Here is a 21,127-nt window from a genome sequence, read left to right as displayed (position 1 = left end):
GCCTCTGTTAGGTCCCTGCCATTTTGGTCCTTTATCATGTCCATTTTTACATGAAACGTTCCCTTCATCTCTCCAATTTTCTTGAAGAGATCTCTGATCCTCCCTATTCTATTGTTTTCTTCTACTTTCTTTGTACTGTTCATTTAAGAAGGCATTCTTATTTCTTCTAGCTATTCTCTGGAATTCTGCATTCAGTTGGGTGTATCTTTCTTTTTCTCCCTTGCCTTTCACTTCTCTCCTTTCCTCAGCTATTTGCAAAGCTTCCTCAGACAGCCATTTTGCTTTCTTGCATTTCTTTTTCTTTGGGATGGTTTTGGTTGCTACCTCTTATACAATGTTGCCAACCTCCATCCATAGTTCTTCAGGCACTCTATCAGATCTATCAGAACTAATTCCTTAAATCTATTTGTCACCTCTACTGTATATTCATCAGGGATATGATTTAGTTCATACCTGAGTGGCCTAGTGCTTTTCCCTACTTTCTTCAGTTTAAGCCTAAATTTTGCAACAAGAAGCTCATGGTCAGAGCCACAGTCAGCTCCTGGTCTTGTTTTTACTGACTGTATAGAGCTTCTCCATCTTTGGCTGCAGAGCACATAGTCAATCTGATTTCTGTGTTGACCGTCTGGTGATGTCCATGTGTAGAGCCGTCTTTTGGGTTGTTGGAAAAGAGTGTTTGCTGTGACCATCGTATTCTCTTGACTAAATTCTAACAGCCTGTGCCCTGTTTCATTTTGTACTCCAAGGCCAAACTTGCCTGTTATTCCGGTTATCTTTTGGCTTCCAGCTTTAGCATTCAAATCCCCCATGATGATAAGGACATCATTTTTTGGTGTTAGTTCTATAGGGTGCTGTAGGGCTTCATAGAACCGGTCAATTTCATCCTCTTCAGCACCGGTGGTTGGAGCATAGACTTGGACGACTGTGATATTGAATGGTTTGCCTTGGATTTGAACTGAGATCATTCTGTCATTTTGGGAATTGTATCCCAGTATTGCTTTTCCTACTCTTTTATTGACTATGAAGGCTACTGTCAAGCAATAACATTCAATGTTAGCATTGGAAAGCATCGGAAACTTCACAGCTACTCCATTTCTTCTGAGGGATTCTTGACCGCAGTAGTATACCTGATGGTCATCTGAATTAAATTCACCCATTCCTGTCCATTTTAGTTCGCTGATTCCTAAGATGTCGATATTCAGTCTTCTCATCTCTTGTTTGACCACGTCCAGCTTTCCTTGATTCATGGATCTTACATTCCAGGTTCCTATGGAGAAAAAATCTTTACAGCATCGGACTTTCCTTTCACCACCAGACACATCCACAGCTGAGCGTCCTTTCGGCTTTGGCCCAGTCGCTTCATTCTTTCTGGCGCTACTAGTACTAGCCCTCTGCTCTTCCCCAGTAGCATATTGGACGCCTTCCGACCTGAGGGGCTCATCTTCCAGCGTCATATCTTTTTTTCCTTTTGGTACTGTCCATAGGGTCTTCATGGCAAAGATACTGGAGTGGGTTGCCATTTCCTTCTGCAGTGGATGGCGTTTTGTCAGAACTCTCTGCTATGACCTTTCCGTCTTGGGTGGCCCTGCATGGCATAGCTCATAGCTTTATTGAATTATGCAAGCCCCTTCACCACGACAAGGCAGTAATCCATGAAGGGGTTTCCAGTGGTAGGGGTTAAAAATTTACCATTTTGCCTTTCTTCTCCAAAATTTGATTTATATTTAGAATAGAATAGAATAGAATAGAATAGAATAGAATAGAATAGAATAGAATAGAATAGAATAGAATAGAATAGAATAGAATAGAATAGAATAGAATAATGAGAATAGAATAGAATAGAATAGAATAGAATAGAATAGAATAGAATAGAATAGAATAGAATAGAATAGAATAGAATAGAATAGAATAGAATAGAATAGAATAGAATAGAACAGTTAGAAGGGACCTTGGAGGTTTTCTACTCCAGCCCCCTGCTCAATCAGGAGAACCTATACCATCTCAGACAAGTGACTGTCCAATCTGTTCTTCAAAATATTGGAATACTGCTATCATGTCTTCTTTTCTTTAGCCAAACCCAAGTCCTGCAGCTATTCTTCATATGTTTTAGTCTCCAGGCCTTGGATCATCTTAGTTGCTCTTCTCTGAACTTTTCCAAGGTTTGGTAGTATGCTGACCAAAATTGGCTGCAGTATTCCAGGTGTGGTCTCACTAGGGTTTTATAAAGTGGCACTAATACTTTGCGTGATCTGGATTCTATGCCTCTGTTTATACAACCCAGGATTGTATTAGCTTTTTTGGCTGCTGCTGCACACGGCTGCCTCATAGTCAAGTGATCGTCCACTGGGATTCCAAGGTCCCTGTCACATTTACTGTTTTCAAGCCAGGTTTCACCTAATCTTATTATTAATTTGTTGATAGAAACTTTTCTTTCACTCATTTCTATGAGTGAAAAGAGATTGAAGTAAATATATTCCAGGAAATTGACCCCCAAAGCTGTAAATTGAGGCAATAAAGGTAGTCCTCAACCACCGTCGAGCCCAAAATTTCCATGGCTAAGCGAGACAGCTGTTAAATGAGTTTTGCCCCATTGGATGATCTTTCTTGCCACAGTTGTTATATGAATCACTACAGCTATTAAGTTAGTAACGTGGTTGTTAAGTGAATCTGGCTTCCCCATTGACTTTGCTTGTTAGAAGATCACAAAAGGTGATCACATGACCTTGGCACACAGCAATGGTCATAAGTATGAACCGTTTGCCAAGCGTCTGAATTTTGATCACATGACCATGGGGATGCTGCAACAGTCATTAAGTATGAAAAAGGGTCATAAGTCCCTTTTTCAGTGCGGTTGTAACTTCAAACAGTCCCTGTAAGGCGAGGACTACCTGTATTTAAGTGACAATATTTAGTTTTTTTGAACCATAATTATTTTATCATTTAGTCATAGCCATAGCCAGATTCACTTAACAACCACGTTACTAACTTAACTTCAATTGGTGCAGAATGCGGCCGCGCGAGTTGTAATGGGGGTTTCCCGATACTCCCATGTAACACCTCTACTCCGTGAGCTGCATTGGCTTCCGGTTGCCCTCCGGGTGAAATTCAAGGTGCTGGTTATCACCTATAAAGCCCTAAATGGCTTGGGTCCGGGATATCTGAGGGAACACCTGCTGCCGGCATCAAACGCCCTTCGCCCAGTGCGCTCCCACAGGGAGGGTCTGCTCAGGGTCCCGCCGGTAAGAGATTGCCGGCGGGTGACACCCAGGGATAGGGCCTTCTCGGTGGGAGCGCCTGCCCTCTGGAACCAGCTGCCGGTGGAACTGAGAACTGCCCCCGACCTCCGTTCATTCCGCCGGGGCCTGAAGACCTGGCTCTTCGAGCTCTCGGGCCCAGACTGAGGAGAAATTTTTAATTGGGGTTCTTTTTAATTGAGTACAGGGTCAATTTAATATTTTTTAATTTGGTTCTTAACTTTTGTATTTTGGATTTTTAATTCCCTGTAAACCGCCCTGAGTCCTCAGGGAATAGGGCGGTATATAAATATAACTAAATAAAATAAATAAATAAATAGCAATAGCAGCCATAGCAATAGCACTTAGGCTTACATGGGAAAATGTCCTATCTGTACACAAATCACTAGTGTACAAGGACAGATTATTTATCTAGGGTCTGTAATCTGTGCTCTTCAGGCAGAAATCAGGTGTTCAGTTCAGCCCTCCTACTCTACTGAGCCTCCACGCTATCAGCCCCCTCTACCACCAAGATCCTGCAGGAGAAGGGCAGTGTGGACAACCGTGGGATCTGGCAGGGTGAGAGCTGTGAACCATAAACCCAAAGCTTTCAATGTGTCCCTGCATAACAGATACAGTGCCCTTGCTGACCTTAATAGGGACATTAAGGAAACAGGTCAAGGTAGTTGTGATGATAACTCAAATAAGCAGGGGACCATTGTCCGAGATGAACTTGTTTTCGACAGGGAGAAGTGCGAATCTGGTATTACACACCAGTCATGCAAGAACAGAAAGGCATCCCAAAAGAGAAGCCACCTTCTGGTTGGTGATTCAATTATAAGGGATGTAAATTTAGGAAAGGACACAGAGGGTTCAAAAGAGGTCAGGTGTCTTCCAGGTGCTACTGCCAGTAGGGACAAGGAGCGTATTTTCAAAATAGTCAACAATGCCAGCAAGGAATGTGATGTGGAGGCTATTGTACATCTTGGCACTAACGATCTGTCCCAAAAAGATGTACTCTGTGTGCAGAATGATTTCCAGAGCTTGGGGCAGGAACTCAGCAGAATAGGCTGTAGGCTCACTTTTTCAGAGGTTTTACCAGTGTATAAGGAGCAAAATGGAAAAGGCCAGCGTATAGCAGAATTCAATATGTGGCTAAAGGAGTGGTGTAAAGGGGGCTTTGGTTATATTAGTCACGATGTCTGTAGCTGGTCCAATGAAAAAATGTACAAAAGAGATGGTCTGCATCCATCCAAGAAAGGGACTGAGTTACTTGGCAATAAATTCACAGCTTTACTCGAGGAACATTTAAACTAAACAACGTGGACAGTGAGTTAATTAATACAGAACATCCCGGCAATCTAAGAAAATAGGGGAAGTCAGGCACCACACAAGTTATGTAGCAAGTAAACACAGGGTCAGTCATAAAGGACTCAAATCACTATGAACAGTAAGCAGGGTGAACTAGAAATTCAGGTAAATGAGGGCGGATATGATATTGTTGCCATTACGGAAACATGGTGGGACGAAACCCACAAATGGAACACACAGCTAGAGGGATTTAAATTATTTAAAAGAAACAGACTAAACAAAAGAGGAGGTGGAGTTGCTCTCTATATAAGAAATAACTTTATCTCTACAAAAACAGAGCACAACAATGATGAAATCTGTAAACTGGAATGCATTTGGGTCAATATAAAAGGTGAAAAAAATGACATGGCCATAGGTGCATGCTATAGGACACCCAACCAAGCAGAGGAAATAGATGAACTTTTTGCTAGTCAGCTAACTAAGGTATGTAGGAAGCACATCACAATAGTAATGGGGGACTTTAATTACCCTGATATCAACTGGGAGACAAACTCTGCACCAAGTGGAAGATCAAACAGATTCCTGACAAACCTAGTAGACAACTTTCTCTCCCAAAAAGTAGAGAAGGGAACTAGGGGATTAGCCATATTGGATTTAATTTTCATAAACAGAGATGAAATGATAGAAAATGTCAAACCCACAGGAACCTTGCGGGGAAGTGATCATGCAATATTGGAATTCAACATTCTGGAAGCACAAGCAATAGAACACAGCCAAACTAGAGTCTTGGACTTTAAAAGAGCTAATTTCAATAAACTTAGAGAGACCTTGGGAAGAATTCCATGGATGAGAATCCTAAAGGGGAAAACAACTCAAGAAGCTTGGGAAATTTTGAAAGTGACATAATAAAGGCCCAGTCTAGCACAATGCCAACAAAGAAGAAAAATAACAGCTCTCAAAAGAAACCAGCATGGCTGCATAAAGAACTCTCTGATAAATTGAAAGATAAGAAGGACAAGTATAAGAAGTGGAAAGAGGGGCACGTAACTAAGGCAGAATATCAGCAAACAGCCCGTGCCTGCAAAAATGAAGTGAGGGAAGCTAAGGCTCAAAATGAACTAAGGCTTGCGACCAAAGTCAAAAATAACAAAAAAAGCTTCTTTCAACATATAAAAAACAAGAAAAAAGTTAAGGAAATGATTGGTCCATTAGTGGGGGAAAGTGGCAAGAAGGTGACAAGCAACAGGGAGAAAGCAGAACTATTTACTGTAACTCGTTTTTTGCATCTGTCTTTACACAAAGGGGAAAAACAATCCAACTTACCAAAATCAGCGCTATAAAAAACAGAATAGAAACGCAAGTTAAGATAGGCAAGAAAATGGTAAGTGAGCACCTGTCCAGCCTAGACGAGTCCAAATCACCAGGACCAGATGGATTACACCCCGAAGTTCTCAAGGAACTGGCAGACGTGATCTCAGAACCACTGAACTATATTTTTCAAAGATCCTGGAGCACTGGGGAACTACCAGAGGACTGGAAGAGAGCTGATGTAGTTCCCATCTTCAAAAAAGGGGAAAAAATAAATCCAGGAAACTACAGACGTATCAGCCTGACCTCAATACCTGGGAAGATTCTGGGAAAGATAATCAAACAACAAATCAGCGAACACCTTAATGCAAACTAAGTCATCACTAAAAGTCAACATGGGTTTGTCAAAAACAGATCATGCCAGACAAATCTTATTGCATTCTTTGACCAAGTGACAAAATTAGTGGACCAGACGAATGCTGTAGATACAATTTACTTGGATTTCAGTAAGGCATTTGATAAAGTAGATCACAACCTACTACTTGATAAGATAGAAAAATGTGGATTAGATAGCATCACCACCAGATGGATTCGTAGTTGGCTGACAGGCCGTACTCAGCGTGTGGACCTCAACAGAACTGCATCTACATGGAAGGAAGTGTGTAGTGGGGTGCCCCAGGGCTCTGTTCTGGGCCCAGTGCTCTTCAACATCTTCATCAATGATTTGGATGAGGGGATAGATGGGGAACTCATCAAATTTGCAGACGACACCAAGCTGGCAGGAATAGCCAATACTCCAGAACAGGGGTGTGAAACTCAATTTCATTGAGGGCCGCATCAGCATTGCGGTTGCCCTCAAGGGGCCGGGTGCGTATGGCCAGGGTGGGTGTGGCCTACTGGGTGGGCATGGCTAGAGTGCGTATGGCCTACTGGGTGGGCATGGCCAACTCTACATCATTTGCATCAAGGGTGCCTATGGGGGCCTGGGCAGGAGTGGGACAGATCTAAGGGTCTCTGGCAGAAGGAGGGTCTCTAGGTCAAGGCCAAGGCAGTGGGGGCCATTCCCTCACTGTTTCCAGGCCTTGTGTTTGACATGTCTGCTCCAGAAGATAGGCTTAAAATATAGGAGGATCTGGACAGACTCGAACACTGGGCACTATCTAACAAAATTAAATTCAATGGTGAAAAAAAATACTTTCTACACTTAGGCAGGAAAAATCAAATGCACAGGTATAGTATAGGTGGTACTCAATAGTAGTAACTGTGAGAGGGATCTCGGAGTCCTAGTAGACAATTATTTCAACATGAGCCAGCAGTGTGCTGCAGCTGCCAAAAATCCAACACAGTGCTAGGCTGCATTAACAGAGGGATAGAATCAAGATCACGTGAAGTACTAATACCACTTTACAATGCCTTGGTAAGGCCACACCTGGAATACTGCATCCAGTTTTGGTCACCACAATGTAAAAAAGATGTCAAGAGTCTAGAAAAGGGTACAGAGAAGGGCAACAAAGATGATTGGGGGACTGGAGGCTAAAACATATAGGGAACGGTTGCTGTAATTGGGTATGTGTAGTTTAATGAACAGAAGGACGAGGGGGGACATGATAGAAGTGTTCCAATATCTCAGGGGCTGCCCCATAGAAGAGGGAGTCAAGCTATTCTCCAAAGCACCCGAAAGCAGGACAAGAAGCAACGGAGGGAAACTAATCAAGGAGAGAAGCAACCTAGAACTAAGGAGAAACTTCCTGACAGTTAGAACAATTAACCAATGGAACAACCTGCCTCCAGAAGCTGTGAATGCTCCAACACTGGAAGTTTTTAAGAGGAGACTGGACAGCCATTTGCCTGAAATGGTATAGGGTTTCCTGCCTGAGCAGGGGGTTGGACTAGATGACCTCCAAGGTCCCTTCCATCATCATTATGATGATGATGATGATGATGATGTTGTTGTTGTTGTTGTTGTTGTTGTGCCCTATAGTGATTCTCAACCTTGGTAACTTTAAGACGGGTGGACTTCAACTCCCAGAATTCCCTAAACATCCATGCTTTTTTACACCACCTAAACTTTCTGAATTAGAAAAACTTTCCATGTATGGATGGCTAGGATGCAAAGACACTGTCTCAGGTTAATGGATTCCCTAAAGTTACCGAGCCTTTTGACATGTTCACCCACCTCACATCAGAAGTCTGGAAAGATAAGGATAATACTTACACCAAGTTGACTACTAGAGCAAAAATCAAGAGGTAAACAATACTCCACAGAGAATGAGGTGGCTGGATGGAGTTACTGAAGCAGTAGGCGTGAGCTTAAATGGACTCCAGAAGATGGTAGAGGACAGGAAAGCCTGGAGGAACATTGTCCATAGGGTCGCGATGGGTCGGACACGACTTCGCAACTAACAACAACAAAACAATACTCCAATCCAGGAATTACCAACACAGGCAAACAAGCCAGCAGTAAACTACAGCCAAATCAAGGAACCACACTCCTAATAACACTGATAGTGTGAGCCACTTTCATATTAACAGAGAGCAAACCCCACTCCCTTCTAGCACTGAGGACATTGCCTAGTTGGGTGATGAAATGTCCACAAGAAAACAACTAAGCTCAAAGAGCAGCAAGGACATCATAAACGAAACAAAACGTATTCCTTAATATACTTTTAATAACCAAGGCAAAAAAAAAGATTGTAAAATTGGGCAAGGCTAACTTAACAACCACCTCATTTAGTAACAGAAGTTCCAATCACAATTGTGGTGGTAAGCCGCAACCTGTAATTATGAACTTCAACTCCCAGAATTCCTGAGCCAGCCATGCTGAGGAGAAAGGGAGAGGTTTCCATGCTGAGCCATGCCGGCTCAGGAATTCTGGGAGTTGAAGTCCACAAGTCATAAAGGAGCCAAGGTTCCCCACCCCTGTATCTGTCCATGAGTCTAGAGCAGGGGTGGGGAATCTTGGCTCTTTTATGACTCATGGACTACAACTCCCAGAATTCCTGAGCCAGCCATGCTGAGGGGAAAGGGAGAGTTTCCAAGCTGAGCCATGCTGGCTCAGGAATTCTGGGAGTTGAAGTCTACAAGTCATAAAAGGGCCAAGGTTCCCCACCCCTGGCCTAGAGGAAGAAGTTTGTGCAATAGGATTATCAACAAGCCAAGCAAAGCACTCAGGGCACAGTGTGATGTCCAAACACAAGAATGAAATCAAGCACCATCAAGTTCAGTACAGGTGCTCCTCAAGTTATATGACCACAACGGAGCCCAAAATTTCTGTGGCTAAGCAAGATGGTTGTTAATGAACCTTTACTGTCAAAGTACAACCATGTATACATTGAGATTGGCTGAGCCTCCCTTCGTGCCCCCACCCCCAACTCACAGTGACAACAAACCCTCCATCTTATTACACCATGTGAGCTAATTGCACAACACACCAGCCTCGCAAGTCAATCATACATAAAGTTTATAAAATTATTTCCCGTTCAAGAGCCTAACAGCCCATGGATAAAAGCTGTTCTTCACCCTGTTGGTACGGCTGGCTATACTCCGTGTAATGTTTTGTGACATTTTACGACCTTTTTATTGCCAGTTATTAAATGAATTGCTGCAGTAGTTTAGTTTAGTGATTCCCAACTTTTCTGGCTCCATGGACCGGCACAGTGGCGGTTGTGGCAATGGTGACAGGGGGGAGGGGATGGTTTCACACACGCAATCCACATTTCACACATGTGCAAATGAAGCTTCATGCACTCGCCCACCGCTTTTGCAACCTGGTTCCCCAAAGGCCACAGGTGACCAGTCCTCAGACCTGGGCTTGGGCACACCTGGCTTAGTTAGTAAGACGGTTGTTAAGTGAATCTGGGTTCCCCATTGACTTTGCTTGTCAGAAGGTTGCAAAAGAAGATCACATGGCCTCGGGACACTCCAACCGTCGTAAGTATGAGTCAAATGCCAAGAGTCCAGATTTTGATCACATGACCCTGGGGTCATAAGTGTGAAAACGGTCAGAAGTCACTTTTCTCAGTGCTGTTGTAACTTTGAGCGGTCGCTAAATGAAGTGTCGTAAGTCGAGGTCTACCTCTACTTGAAATATGGATTTTCATGCGGTTCTACCATCATAAATATGAGTCAACTGCCAAGAGTCCAAATTCTGATCATGTGACCATGGGGTTGTAAGGGTGAAAATGTATTTATTTATTTATTTATTTATTTATTATTGGGACTTATATCCCACCCTATCTCCCGAAGGACTCAGGGCGGCTAACAACAATAACATACAATAAATACAGAAATTAAGATAAAATTAAAATTAAAGGCCTCTGTACAATAAATTAAAATTAAAATAAATTAAAAAATGGTCGTAAGTCACTTTTTTCAGTGCTGTTGTAACTCTGAACGGCCACTAAATGAACTGTTGTAAGTCGAAGACTACCTGTAGTTTGCCCTTAACCTTCCTGGGACTAAGAGAGAAGGGCTGGCCCCAACAATACCAGCGGCTGGCTTTATTTATTTATTTATTTATTTATTTATTTATTTATTTATTTATTTATTTATTTATTTAATTAATTAATTAATTAATTACATTTATATACCACCCTTTCCCGGAGGACTCAGGGCAGTTTACAGGGTAATTAAAAACCAAAAATACAAAAGTTAAAAACCAAGTTTAAAAAAGATTAAATTTATCCCTGTATAAATAAAACCCCAGTTAAAATAAGATTAATCCTCAGCCTGGGCCAGAGAGCTCGAAGAGCCAGGTCTTCAGGCCCCGGCGGAATGAACGGAGGTCGGGGGCAGTCCTCAGCTCCACCGGCAGCTGGTTCCAAAGGGCAGGCGCCCCCACTGAGAAGGCCCTATCCCTGGGTGTTACCCGCCGGCAATCTTTTACCGGCGGTACCCTGAGAAGACCCTCCCTGTGGGAGCGCACTGGACGAAGGGAGCTTGATGCCGGCAGCAGGTGTTCCCTCAGATATCCCGGACCCTCGCCATTTAGGGCTTTATAGGTCATCACCAGCACCCTACAGCTGGGCTAGAACTCACAGTCCCCCAGCGCATAGCTTGGTAGCATCCCATGCTGTATTTATAATGGCAAAAACAGGGTAGGGAGGTGTGGTGGTCCTCGACTTACAGGTGGTCCTCGACTTACGACCACAACTGAGCCCAACATTTCTGTTGCTAAGTGAAACATTTGCTAAGTGGGTTTTGCTCCACATTACAACCTTCCTTGCCACAACTGTGAAGTGAACCGCTGCAGTTTTTAATTTCGTACCACGGTTGTTAAGTGAATCTGGCTTCCCCCACGGACTTTGCTTGGCAGAAGGTCGCAAGAGTCAGATGCCAAGCGGCTGAATTTTGATCACATGACTATGGGGGGGGGAAATGCTGCAATGGACATAAGTCTTAAAAAATGGTCATAAGTCACTTTTTTCAGTGCCATTGTAACTCTGGACAGTCACTAAATGAATAATAGTAAGACGAGGACTACCGGTATCCAGGGAAAACAGCAGACCACATTACCGTATTTTGCAAGTTATTTTTTTTGGGGGGGGGGGGAGAATGGGAAAGAGGGAACCAATTTTAAACCTAATTTAAATTTGAGGAGAGGAAGGAGGAGGTGAGGGAGATGAGAAAGAAAACAGTATTTTATTTTCCCTAGTAATTTGGCAGCAGCAGGTCAAATAATCTTGGTGGCCCAATAAATGCAAACAGATAGAGAAAGATGTTCAAGGCTATGGTCCCCTGGCACGCAAAGGTGTACTTCGTGCCATATTTTAAACACACAACAACTGCGTGGTTTTGAGGGCACATCTCCTGGGCCAATTTGGCTATTTAGCCTTCTGATAACTTTACAGAGCTTGGTTAAATTTCAGGAAAGAACGTTAGGTGCCCAAGGGGGCATGATTTCGATGAAAGATTATTTAAAATATTTTGTCAAGCATATTCAAGGAGACCTTGACTTATGAGCACAGTTGAGCCCCAAATTTCTGTTGCTAAGCAAGACAGCTGGTAAGTGAGTTTTGCCCCACTTTACAACCTTTCTTGTTACAGTTGTTAAGCAAATCACTGCAGTTGTTTAGTTAATACGTTCAACGCTTCTGGAGGCAGGTTGTTCATATGGTTAATTGTTCTAACTGTCAGGAAATTTGTTCTCACTGTAGTTCTAGATTGCTTCTCTCCTTGCTTAGTTTCCATCCGTTGCTTCTTGCCCTGCTTTGGAGAATAGCTTGACTCCCTCTTCTTTGGGGCAGCCCCTGGGATACTGGAACACTGCTATCGTGTCACCCATCGTCCTTCTCTTCATTAATAATGATAATAATAATAATTTAATTTTTATACCGCCCTTCTCCCGAAGGACTCACTAAACTAAAGGACTCACTAAACATTAAACTAGACATACCCAGTTCCAGCAAATGTTCCCTGTATGTTTTAGCCTCCAGTCCCCTAATCATCTTTGTTGCCCTTCTCTGCACTCTGTCTAGAGTCTCAACATCTTTTTTATTTGTCTGACATGGTGTAGCGTCTCTGCTTGAGCAGAGGATTGGATTAGAAGACCTCCAAGGTCCCTTCCAATTTTGTTATTCTGTTCTTTTAAACCATAGAACTAAGGAGAAATTTCCTGACAATGAGTAACAATTTATCAGTGGAACAACCTGCCTCCAGAAGCTGTGGGTGCTCCATCACTAGAAGCTTTCAGAAAGAGACTGGACAGCCATTTGTCTGAAATGGTATAGGGTTTCCTGCCTGAGCAGGGGGTTGGACTAGAAGACCTCCAAGGTCCCTTCCAAATCTGTTATTCTATGTTCTAAAAAGGAATTTGCTGAAACTCCCCAAACAAGGAAAGATACTGTAAAATGTGTCAACACAGACTGAAAATGTTCCATGGCAGGAATAGAACGGAATCTTTTGGAAGAAAGCAATGTTCTGATCGGCCTTGAAGAGGAATGGAGATTTAGATTTAGATTTAGATTTTATTAGATTTATATACCGCCCTTTTCCCGTAGGACTCAGGGCGGTTTACAAGGTGTTTAAAACATCAATACAAAAATTTAAAAATGATTAAAAATGATTAAATTCAGTCCCTGAAGTAGAAATATAAAAACCCCAATTAAAACTCTCAGCCTGGGCCGAAACGAACGAACCAACCAACGAAATGAGTGACGGTCGGGGGCAGTCCTAAGCTCCACGGGCAGCTGATTCCAGAGGGCAGGCGCACCCACAGAGAAGGCCCTCCCCCTGGGTGTTATCCGCCGGCATTGTTTTACCGGCGGCACCCTGACAAGGCCCTCCCTGTGGGAGCGCACAGGACGAAGGGAACTTGATGCCGGCAGCAGGTGTTCCCTCAAATATTCCGGACCCAAGCCATTTAGGGCTTTATAGGTCATAACCAGCACCTTGAATCTCACCCGGAAAGCAACCGGAAGCCAATGCAGCTTGCGGAGTAGAGGTGTTACATGGGAGTATCGGGAAACCCCCATCACAACTCGCGCGGCCGCATTCTGCACCAGCTGAAGCCTCCGAGTGGTCCTCAAGGGCAGCCCCATGTAGAGAGCATTGCAGTAGTCTAACTGGGAGGTCAAGAGCGCATGAGTGACTGTGCGTAGGGCATCTCGGTCCAGGTAGGGTCGCAACTGGTGCACCAGGCGAACCTGGGCAAAAGCCCCCCTGGTCACGGCTCCTATATGATCTTCCAAACTGAGCTGTGAATCCAGGAGGACACCCAAGTTGCGAGCCCTATCAACCGGGGGTAACACCCCACCCCCCATCGTTAATGATGGAATAAATTGGTTAACCTGAGATGCCGATATGCACAGCCACTCAGTCTTGGCAGGATTGAGACGAAGCCTGTTTCTCCCCATCCAGACCCGGACCGTCTCCAGGCAACAGGAGATCACGGCGAGGGCATCACTGGGTTGGTTTGGGGTGGAGAAAAAAAGGTGGGTATCATCAGCATACTGATGATACCCCACCCCGAAACCACGAATGATCTCGCCCAGCGGCTTCATATAGATGTTGAACAGGAGGGGAGAGAGAACCGACCCCTGAGGAACTCCACAAACGAGAGGCCTCGGGGCGGATCTCTGCCCTCCCGTCAACACCGACTGTGAGCGGCCCAGGAGATAGGAGAACCACTGTAAAACGGTGCCTCCCACTCCCAACCCCCTGAGATGCCGCAGTAGGATACCATGGTCGATGGTATCAAAAGCCGCTGAGAGATCTAATAGGACTAGGACAGAGGAACAATCCCTGTCCCGAGCCCGCCAGAGATCATTCACCAGCGCGACCAATGCCGTCTCCGTGCTGTACCTGGGTCTGAAACCCGATTAGTACGGGTCAAGATAATCCGTTTCCTCCAGGAACAGAGGAAGCTGATGCGCCACCACACTCTCAACAACCTTCGCCAAAAAGCGAAGGTTGGAGACCGGATGATAGTTGTTCAAAATCGCTGGGTCCAGGGCAGGCTTCTTGAGAAGGGGCCTCACCACCGCCTCCTTCAAGGCGGCGGGGGAAACACCCTCCCTCAAAGAGGCAATTATTACTGCCTGGAACCAGCTTCGTGTCTCCTCCCAAGCCGCATAAATCAGCCAGGAGGGACACGGGTCCAATAAACAGGTGGTGGAGCTCAGCCTCCCCATAATCCTGTCCACATCATCAGGGGAAACAGGATTGAACTCAGTCCAGATAACATGCTCAAGACCGTCCGATTCCTCCACGTAAGACTCTGCCCAGTCAGAGTCCAAACTGGCCTGGATCTGAGCGATTTTGTCCGTCAGATGGTGACTAAACTCCTCGGCCCGACCCTGTAAGGGATCCTCCCTCACCTCCTGGTTAAGAAGGGAGCGAGTCACCCTAAACAGGGCGGCCGGGCGATTATCTGCGGACGCGATGAGGGCAGCGAAGTAATTAGCCTTCGCCGTCCTCATCGCCGCGAGATAAGACCTTATAAAGGTTCTTAACTGCAATCGGTCAGATTCAGATCGGCTGGACCTCCAACAGCTCTCTAGACCCCGTCTCCGACGCTTCATCTCCCGGAGCTCCACAGAAAACCATGGAGCCCAACGGGATCTGCGCCAGGTCAGGGATCACAAGGGTACAACGTGGTCGAGTGCCTCGGTGGCCGCCCTTTCCCAGGCATCCACCAAGTCATCGGGCGGGCTGAGAATGCTAACCAATTTAATCGCAGGTCCTCACTTGTTTGTTAACGAACGCCAACACAAAAACCACAACACACTCTTCCAAGAGGATCGTTTAGCCAACCTCACTGGGTTACAAACATTGTTCTGGGGAAACTCGGGGCTCTCTGGAAATCAATCAAGGGCTTCTCAACCAGTCAGAGCAAACGAGCATCCCTCCCCCAGTCCTGATGCCTCCCAATGGGTTGAAACATCAATTCCCACAGTCATCGGGCAGCAAAAGATGGTACACAGGCAGTCCTCGACTTACGACCACAATGGAGCCCAAAATCTCTGCTGCTAAGCGAGACAGCGGTTAAGTGCGCTTTGCCCCATTTTATCACCTTTCTTGCCACAGCAGTTGTTCAGTGAATCAGTGCAGTTGTTAAATTAGTCACACGGTTGTTAAGTGAACCTGGCTTCCCCACGGACTTTGCTTGGCAGAAGGTCGCAAAAGGGGATTGCATGACTCCCAGCACACTGCGACCCTCATAAATATGAGCCAGGTGCCAAATTTTGATCACGTGACCAAGGGTCGTAATGGTGAAAAACAGCCATAAGCCCCTTTTCGGTGCCATTGAAACTTTGAACGGTCGCTAAATAAACAGTTGTAAGTTGAGGACTACCTGTCATGCACCGGAGACATTGACTCCTTGCGGAAGGATCCCAGCCTGTTGCCTCTCAGTTGTGGGGAAAAGACGCACAATCACCGAAACGTATTTCTATTACTCGTAATCCTTGACCTACAACCATTTGTTTAGTGGCTGTTTGAAGCTGTGACACACTCAAAAAAGTGACTTATGTACATTTTTCACACTTACAGCCATTCCAACATCCTCCGGTTCACATGGTCAAAATTCAGCTGCCATGGCTGATGGCTGCAGTGTCCCGGGATCACATGATCACCTTTTGTGACCTTCTGACCAGCAAACTCAATGGGGAAGCCAGATTCACTTAACCATGTTATTCATTTAAGAACTGCAGTGATTCACTAAACAACTGGGGCAAGAAAGCTAGTAAAATGGGACAAAACTCACTTAACAACTGTCTTGTTTAGAAACAGAAATTCCGGGGTCATTTGTGATCATAAGTCGAGGATTACCTGTATAAGCGAGGCTTGCATTTTGGACCTAGCAAGCATAAGATTTTTTTCTCCCCTAATGGCTTTTCTAGTTCTTTATTTTATTTATCGTATCTAGGAACCGCCCATCTCTTTCACAGAGGGACTCTGTATTCTTGCTATAAACATAATCAAACCACTGTGTTCTTGAAGCACCATTGGCAAAGCTTTTAATTCTAATATTGGCTGGGAGAAAGCTGATGCACAACACATGCAAGAGCAATTAATATTCTGCAAGAGCTCATCCTCAGAAGAGAACCACTGCATGGCAGACTTTTTAAATGCCAGGTGCAAAAAAAAGAGACAGGCTCATTTAAATTTTCGCAATCTCACACGCTGTTACTTGCAAAATCCCATGTAGGATTGTCAATGTAAATTTGCACCTCCTTCATCTGAAACTTCACCCAATCTCACAAAAGAACACTGAGATCCAGCAAACATTATTGAGATGGTGAGACTTTGGCAATTCTGATTATTAGGGCAGGGATTTTCAACCTTTTCACCCATTGTACCACTTTTAGGATATGGCAACATCTGAATACCACCAGTTGCCTAGCAAGGTGTCAAAAACTTGATGACCCCCCAAAATAGGGAAAAAAATGATGAAGTACAACAGGTAGTCCTCGACTTACAACAGTTCGCTTAGTGAATGTTCGAAGTTACAATGGCACTGAAAAAAGTGCCCCACAAGCCACAGCTGAGCAAGACACCTGCCTGCCCGCAGGGGTCTAATCAAAGAGAAAAGCAACCTGACAGTTAGAACAATTAATCGGTGGAACGACTTGCCTCCAGAAGCTGTGGGTGCCTCATCACTGGAGGTTTCAAAGAAGAGATTAGACAAACATTTAATAATAATGATGATGATGATGATGATGATGATGATGATGATGATGATGGAAGGGACCTTGGAGGTCATCTAGTCCAACCCCCTGCTCAGGCAGGAAACCCTATACCATTTCAGACAATTGGCTGTCCAATCTCTTCTTAAAAACTTCCAGTGTTGGAGCATTCACAGCTTCTGGAGGCAGGTTGTTCCACAGATTAATTGTTCTAACTGTCAGGAAGTTTCTCCTTTGTACACAGGCAGTCCTCGACTTACAACCACAATGGAGCCCAAAATTTCTGTTGCTAAGCGAGACAGCGGTTAAGTGAGTTTTGCCCCATTTTATCACCTTTCTTGCCACAGCAGTTGTTAAGTGAATTGGTGCAGTTGTTAAATTAGTCACACGGTTGTTAAGTGAACCTGGCTTCCTCACGGACTTTGCTTGGCAGAAGGTCACAAAAGGAGATTGCATGACTCCCGGCACACTGCGACTGTTATAAATATCAGCCAGTTGCCAAAAGTCCAAATTTTGATCACGTGACCAAGGGCCATACTGGTGAAAAACAGCCATAAGTCCCTTTTTTCCAGTGCCGTTGAAACTTTGAACCATCACTAAATGAACTGTCGTAAGTCGAGGTCTACCTGTATTTGAAATATGGATTTTCATAAGAAAACCAAGATCATGGCATCCGGCCCTCTCAATTACTGCTGGTGAGGAGGGGGCCACGGGGGAGGCGGGACTGGGACGACGGTGCACGTGCCCACAAAGAGGGCTCTGAGTGCCGCCTCTGGCACACATGCCATAGGTTTGCCACCACTGGTTTATGGCATTCTATTCTTCTCTACCATTTTGCTCTAATGGCAGAAAGTGAAGAGGAACTAAAGAGCCTCTTGTTGCGGGTGAAGAAGGAGAGTGCAAAACTTGGGTTGAAACTTAACATTAAGAAAACCAAGATCATGGCATCCGGCCCCCTCAATTCCTGGCAAATAGATGGGGAAGAAATGGAGGTAGTGACAGATTTTATTTTCCTAGGCTCCAAGATCACCGCAGACGGGGACTGCAGCCAAGAAATTAAAAGACGCTTGCTCCTCGGGAGGAAAGCCATGACAAATCTAGACAGCACACTAAAAAGCAGAGACATCACACCCTGCCAACACAAGTGTGTATAGTCAAGGCTATGGTCTTCCCAGTTGCCAATGTATGGCTGTGAAAGTTGGACCGTAAGAAAGGCTGAGCGCCAAAGAATTGAGGCCTTTGAACTCTGGTGCTGGAGAAGACTCCTGCGAGTCCCTTGGACTGCAAGGCGATCAAACCGGTCAGTCCTAGAGGAGATCAACCCTGACTGCTCTTTAGAAGGCCAGATCCTGAAGCTAAAACTCAAATACTTTGGCCACCTAATGAGAAGGAAGCACTCACTGAAGAAGAGCCTCATGCTGGGAAAGGTTGAGGGTAAGAGAAGAAGGGGACGACAGAGAATGAGGTGACTGGACGGAGTCACTGAAGCAGTAGGCGTGAGCTTAAATGGACTCCAGAAGATGGTAGAGGACAGGAAGGCCTGGAGGAACGTTGTCCATGGGGTCGCGATGGGTCGGACATAACTTCACAACTAACAACAACAACTACCTCATGAGAAGAGCCTCTTGAGCTGCGGAGGAACTGAGGTCTGAAAGAGAGTCCGAACTGATGGAGACCGGCGAGATGGACAGGTCTTTGTCTTCTAGCAAGTCAATTTTCACCAAGGAGCTTGTCTCGTCTTCAGAGTTATCCTCCGAAATGGAGCCGATGATGAAATGGGAATGTAAGTTCAGCTCCAGAAGTTTATCGTCCGGAGGAGGTCTGTTACTCATCGTGCCGGCGAAGATTTGTACCGCTAACCAGAAAAATAAAAAAAACTTAGTTTTAAGAAGATTAACATTCAAGAATTTTTCAACATTTAAACACGTTGTCAAATACAGGTAAGTCCTCAAGTTACAACCACAACGGAGCCCAAAATCTATGTTATTAAGGTGAGAAATCTGTCATGTGAATTTAACCTGTTGCTGTTAAGTTACTAAAATGGTTGTTAAGTGAGAATCAAGATTCCTCCATTGTTTTTGCTTGTCAAAAGGTCGCAAAAGGGGATGACGTGACTCCGGGACACTGCAGCCATCATAAATGTGAGTGGGTTGTCAAGCACTCGAATATAAATCACATGACCATGGGGGGATGCTGCAATGGTCATAAGTGTGAAAAATGGTCGTAAGTCACTTTTTTTTCAGTGCCGTTGTAACTTTGAACGGTCACTAAACAAAGTGTTATAAATCGAGGACTATCTACAGTACTGCACTAGCCTTTTTATTTTGCTTGAATAACAGAGATGTCCCTATGTGTCAAAACTGAGAAACAATCAAAAAATTCTTCTTAATTACTTACGGTAAGTCCTTCTCTTATGTATTAACCGAAATATCCCCAGATCTTTCCATTGTGTTTCTGAATACACAGCGGTGTATTATAATTCCGTTCCAAACTTCCAACAGATCAAGCAGAATGCAATGGAGATTGCTTTAAATCAGAGGTCTTCAAACTTGGCCCTTTTATGACTTGTGGACTTCAACTCCCAGAATTCCTCAGCCAGGCACATGCCTGGCTGAGGAATTCTGGGAGTTGAAGTCCACAAGTCATAAAAGGGCCTAGTTTGAAGACCCCTGCTTTAAAAGTTTGTTATTTATATAGGTCAAAAAATTCCTCTTTTCTTGCTACCATAATTGGATTTGCCCCAATTCAAAAATGAATATACTGGTAGTCCTTGACTTGTGAGCACAATTGAGCCCAAATTTTATGTTGCTAAGTGAGACATTTGTCAAGTGAGTTTTGCCTCGTTTTACAACCTTTCTTGCCCCAGTTGTTAAATAAATCTTTGCAGTTGTTAAATTAGCAACACGGTTGTTAAGTATATCTGGCTTCCCCATTGACTTTGCTTATCAGAAGGTTGCAACACTGCAACCGTCATAAATCTGAACCACTTGCCAAGCATCTGAATTTTGATCACGTGATCAGGGGGATGCTACAACAGTTGTGTCCAAAATGGTCACAAGTCACTTTTTCCAGTGCCGCTGTAACTTTGAATGGTCACTGAATGAACTGTTGTAAGTCGAGGACGACCTGTATAGGTCACAGAATTCCTCTTTTCTTGGTACCATAATCAGATTTGACCCAATTCAAAAATTAATATATTTGAAGCCATGGAAAAAGATCAGACCAGAATGCCCCCAAATCATAAAAAGAAAGAAATTTGATAGTGACTGACCTTCAACAATTCTTGTTATCTGAGTTGTGATCCACCGCCAAAATGAACTGAAAGGGAGGGAAAAAAATAAGAAGGTGAGATCAAGGTCAAATCATAATTTTGAGCACCGGAGCGTGTAATGCAAATAATTCCTGAAAGGGGAAAAAGATGATGAAAAAATAAGCTTAATTGATGCTCCATTGCTTAATGAAGGGACAGGGATTAGGCCTCCAGTGCCCTTGGTTGAAAAAAAAAAAACACTTCATGAGCTACAGATAAGCCTTGGTTTATGAGCACAACGGAGCTCAAAATTTCCATTGCTGTTAAGTGAGTTTTGCCTCATATTAAGTGAATCACTGTAGTTATTAAGTTTGTAACAGGTTTTTAAGTGAATCTACGTTCCCTGTTGACTTTTGCTTGTCAGAAGTTCGCAAAAAAGGGATCACATAACCCCGGGACATTGCAGCCGTCATAAACACGAGCCAGTTGCCAAGCATCTGAATTTCGATCACATGGCCAGGTGGATGCTCAACAGTCATAAGTGTGAAAAACAGTCATACGTTGTTTTAACGATCACTAAACAAATGGTTGTAAGCCGAGGACTATTTGTATTTCTGGGGACAACCGCTGTAACTTTGAATGGTTGCTAAGCGGTTGTAAGTCGAGGATACCTGTACTACTATCATGCAAAAGGCAGTTTTCATCCTAAGCAGGAATACATCAAGAGAAGAGAAGAGAAGGGAAGGGAAGGGAAGGGAAGGGAAGGGAAGGGAAGGGAAGGGAAGGGAAGGGAATGGAATGGAGCGTTAACGGAATAATGATAGAATGGAATGGAATGGAATGGAATGGAATGGAATGGAATGGAATGGAATAGAATAGAATAGAATAGAATAGAATAG

At 44.2% G+C, this 21,127-nt stretch overlaps 1 protein-coding gene across 1 annotated transcript in view; it reads right to left on the bottom strand.

Moving 5' to 3' along the window:
- ACACA (acetyl-CoA carboxylase alpha) overlaps window positions 1-21,127 on the bottom strand; it is a 254,747-nt gene that overhangs the window by 216,820 nt on the left and 16,800 nt on the right. The window contains exons 2-3 of the mRNA XM_081313199.1: window positions 20,250-20,296; window positions 18,587-18,833 (exon numbers count right to left, since the gene is read on the bottom strand). Coding sequence (XP_081169325.1) covers window positions 18,587-18,833; window positions 20,250-20,296 — 294 coding nt within the window. The remainder of the gene's footprint in view (window positions 1-18,586; window positions 18,834-20,249; window positions 20,297-21,127) is intronic.

The sequence above is a fragment of the Vipera berus genome, assembly GCF_964194415.1.
Source record: "Vipera berus genome assembly, chromosome: 1".
Classification (NCBI taxonomy): Eukaryota; Metazoa; Chordata; class Lepidosauria; order Squamata; family Viperidae; genus Vipera; species Vipera berus.
The sequence above is the reverse complement of the archived record's forward strand: the minus strand, read 5'-3'. Positions and strand labels throughout refer to the sequence as shown.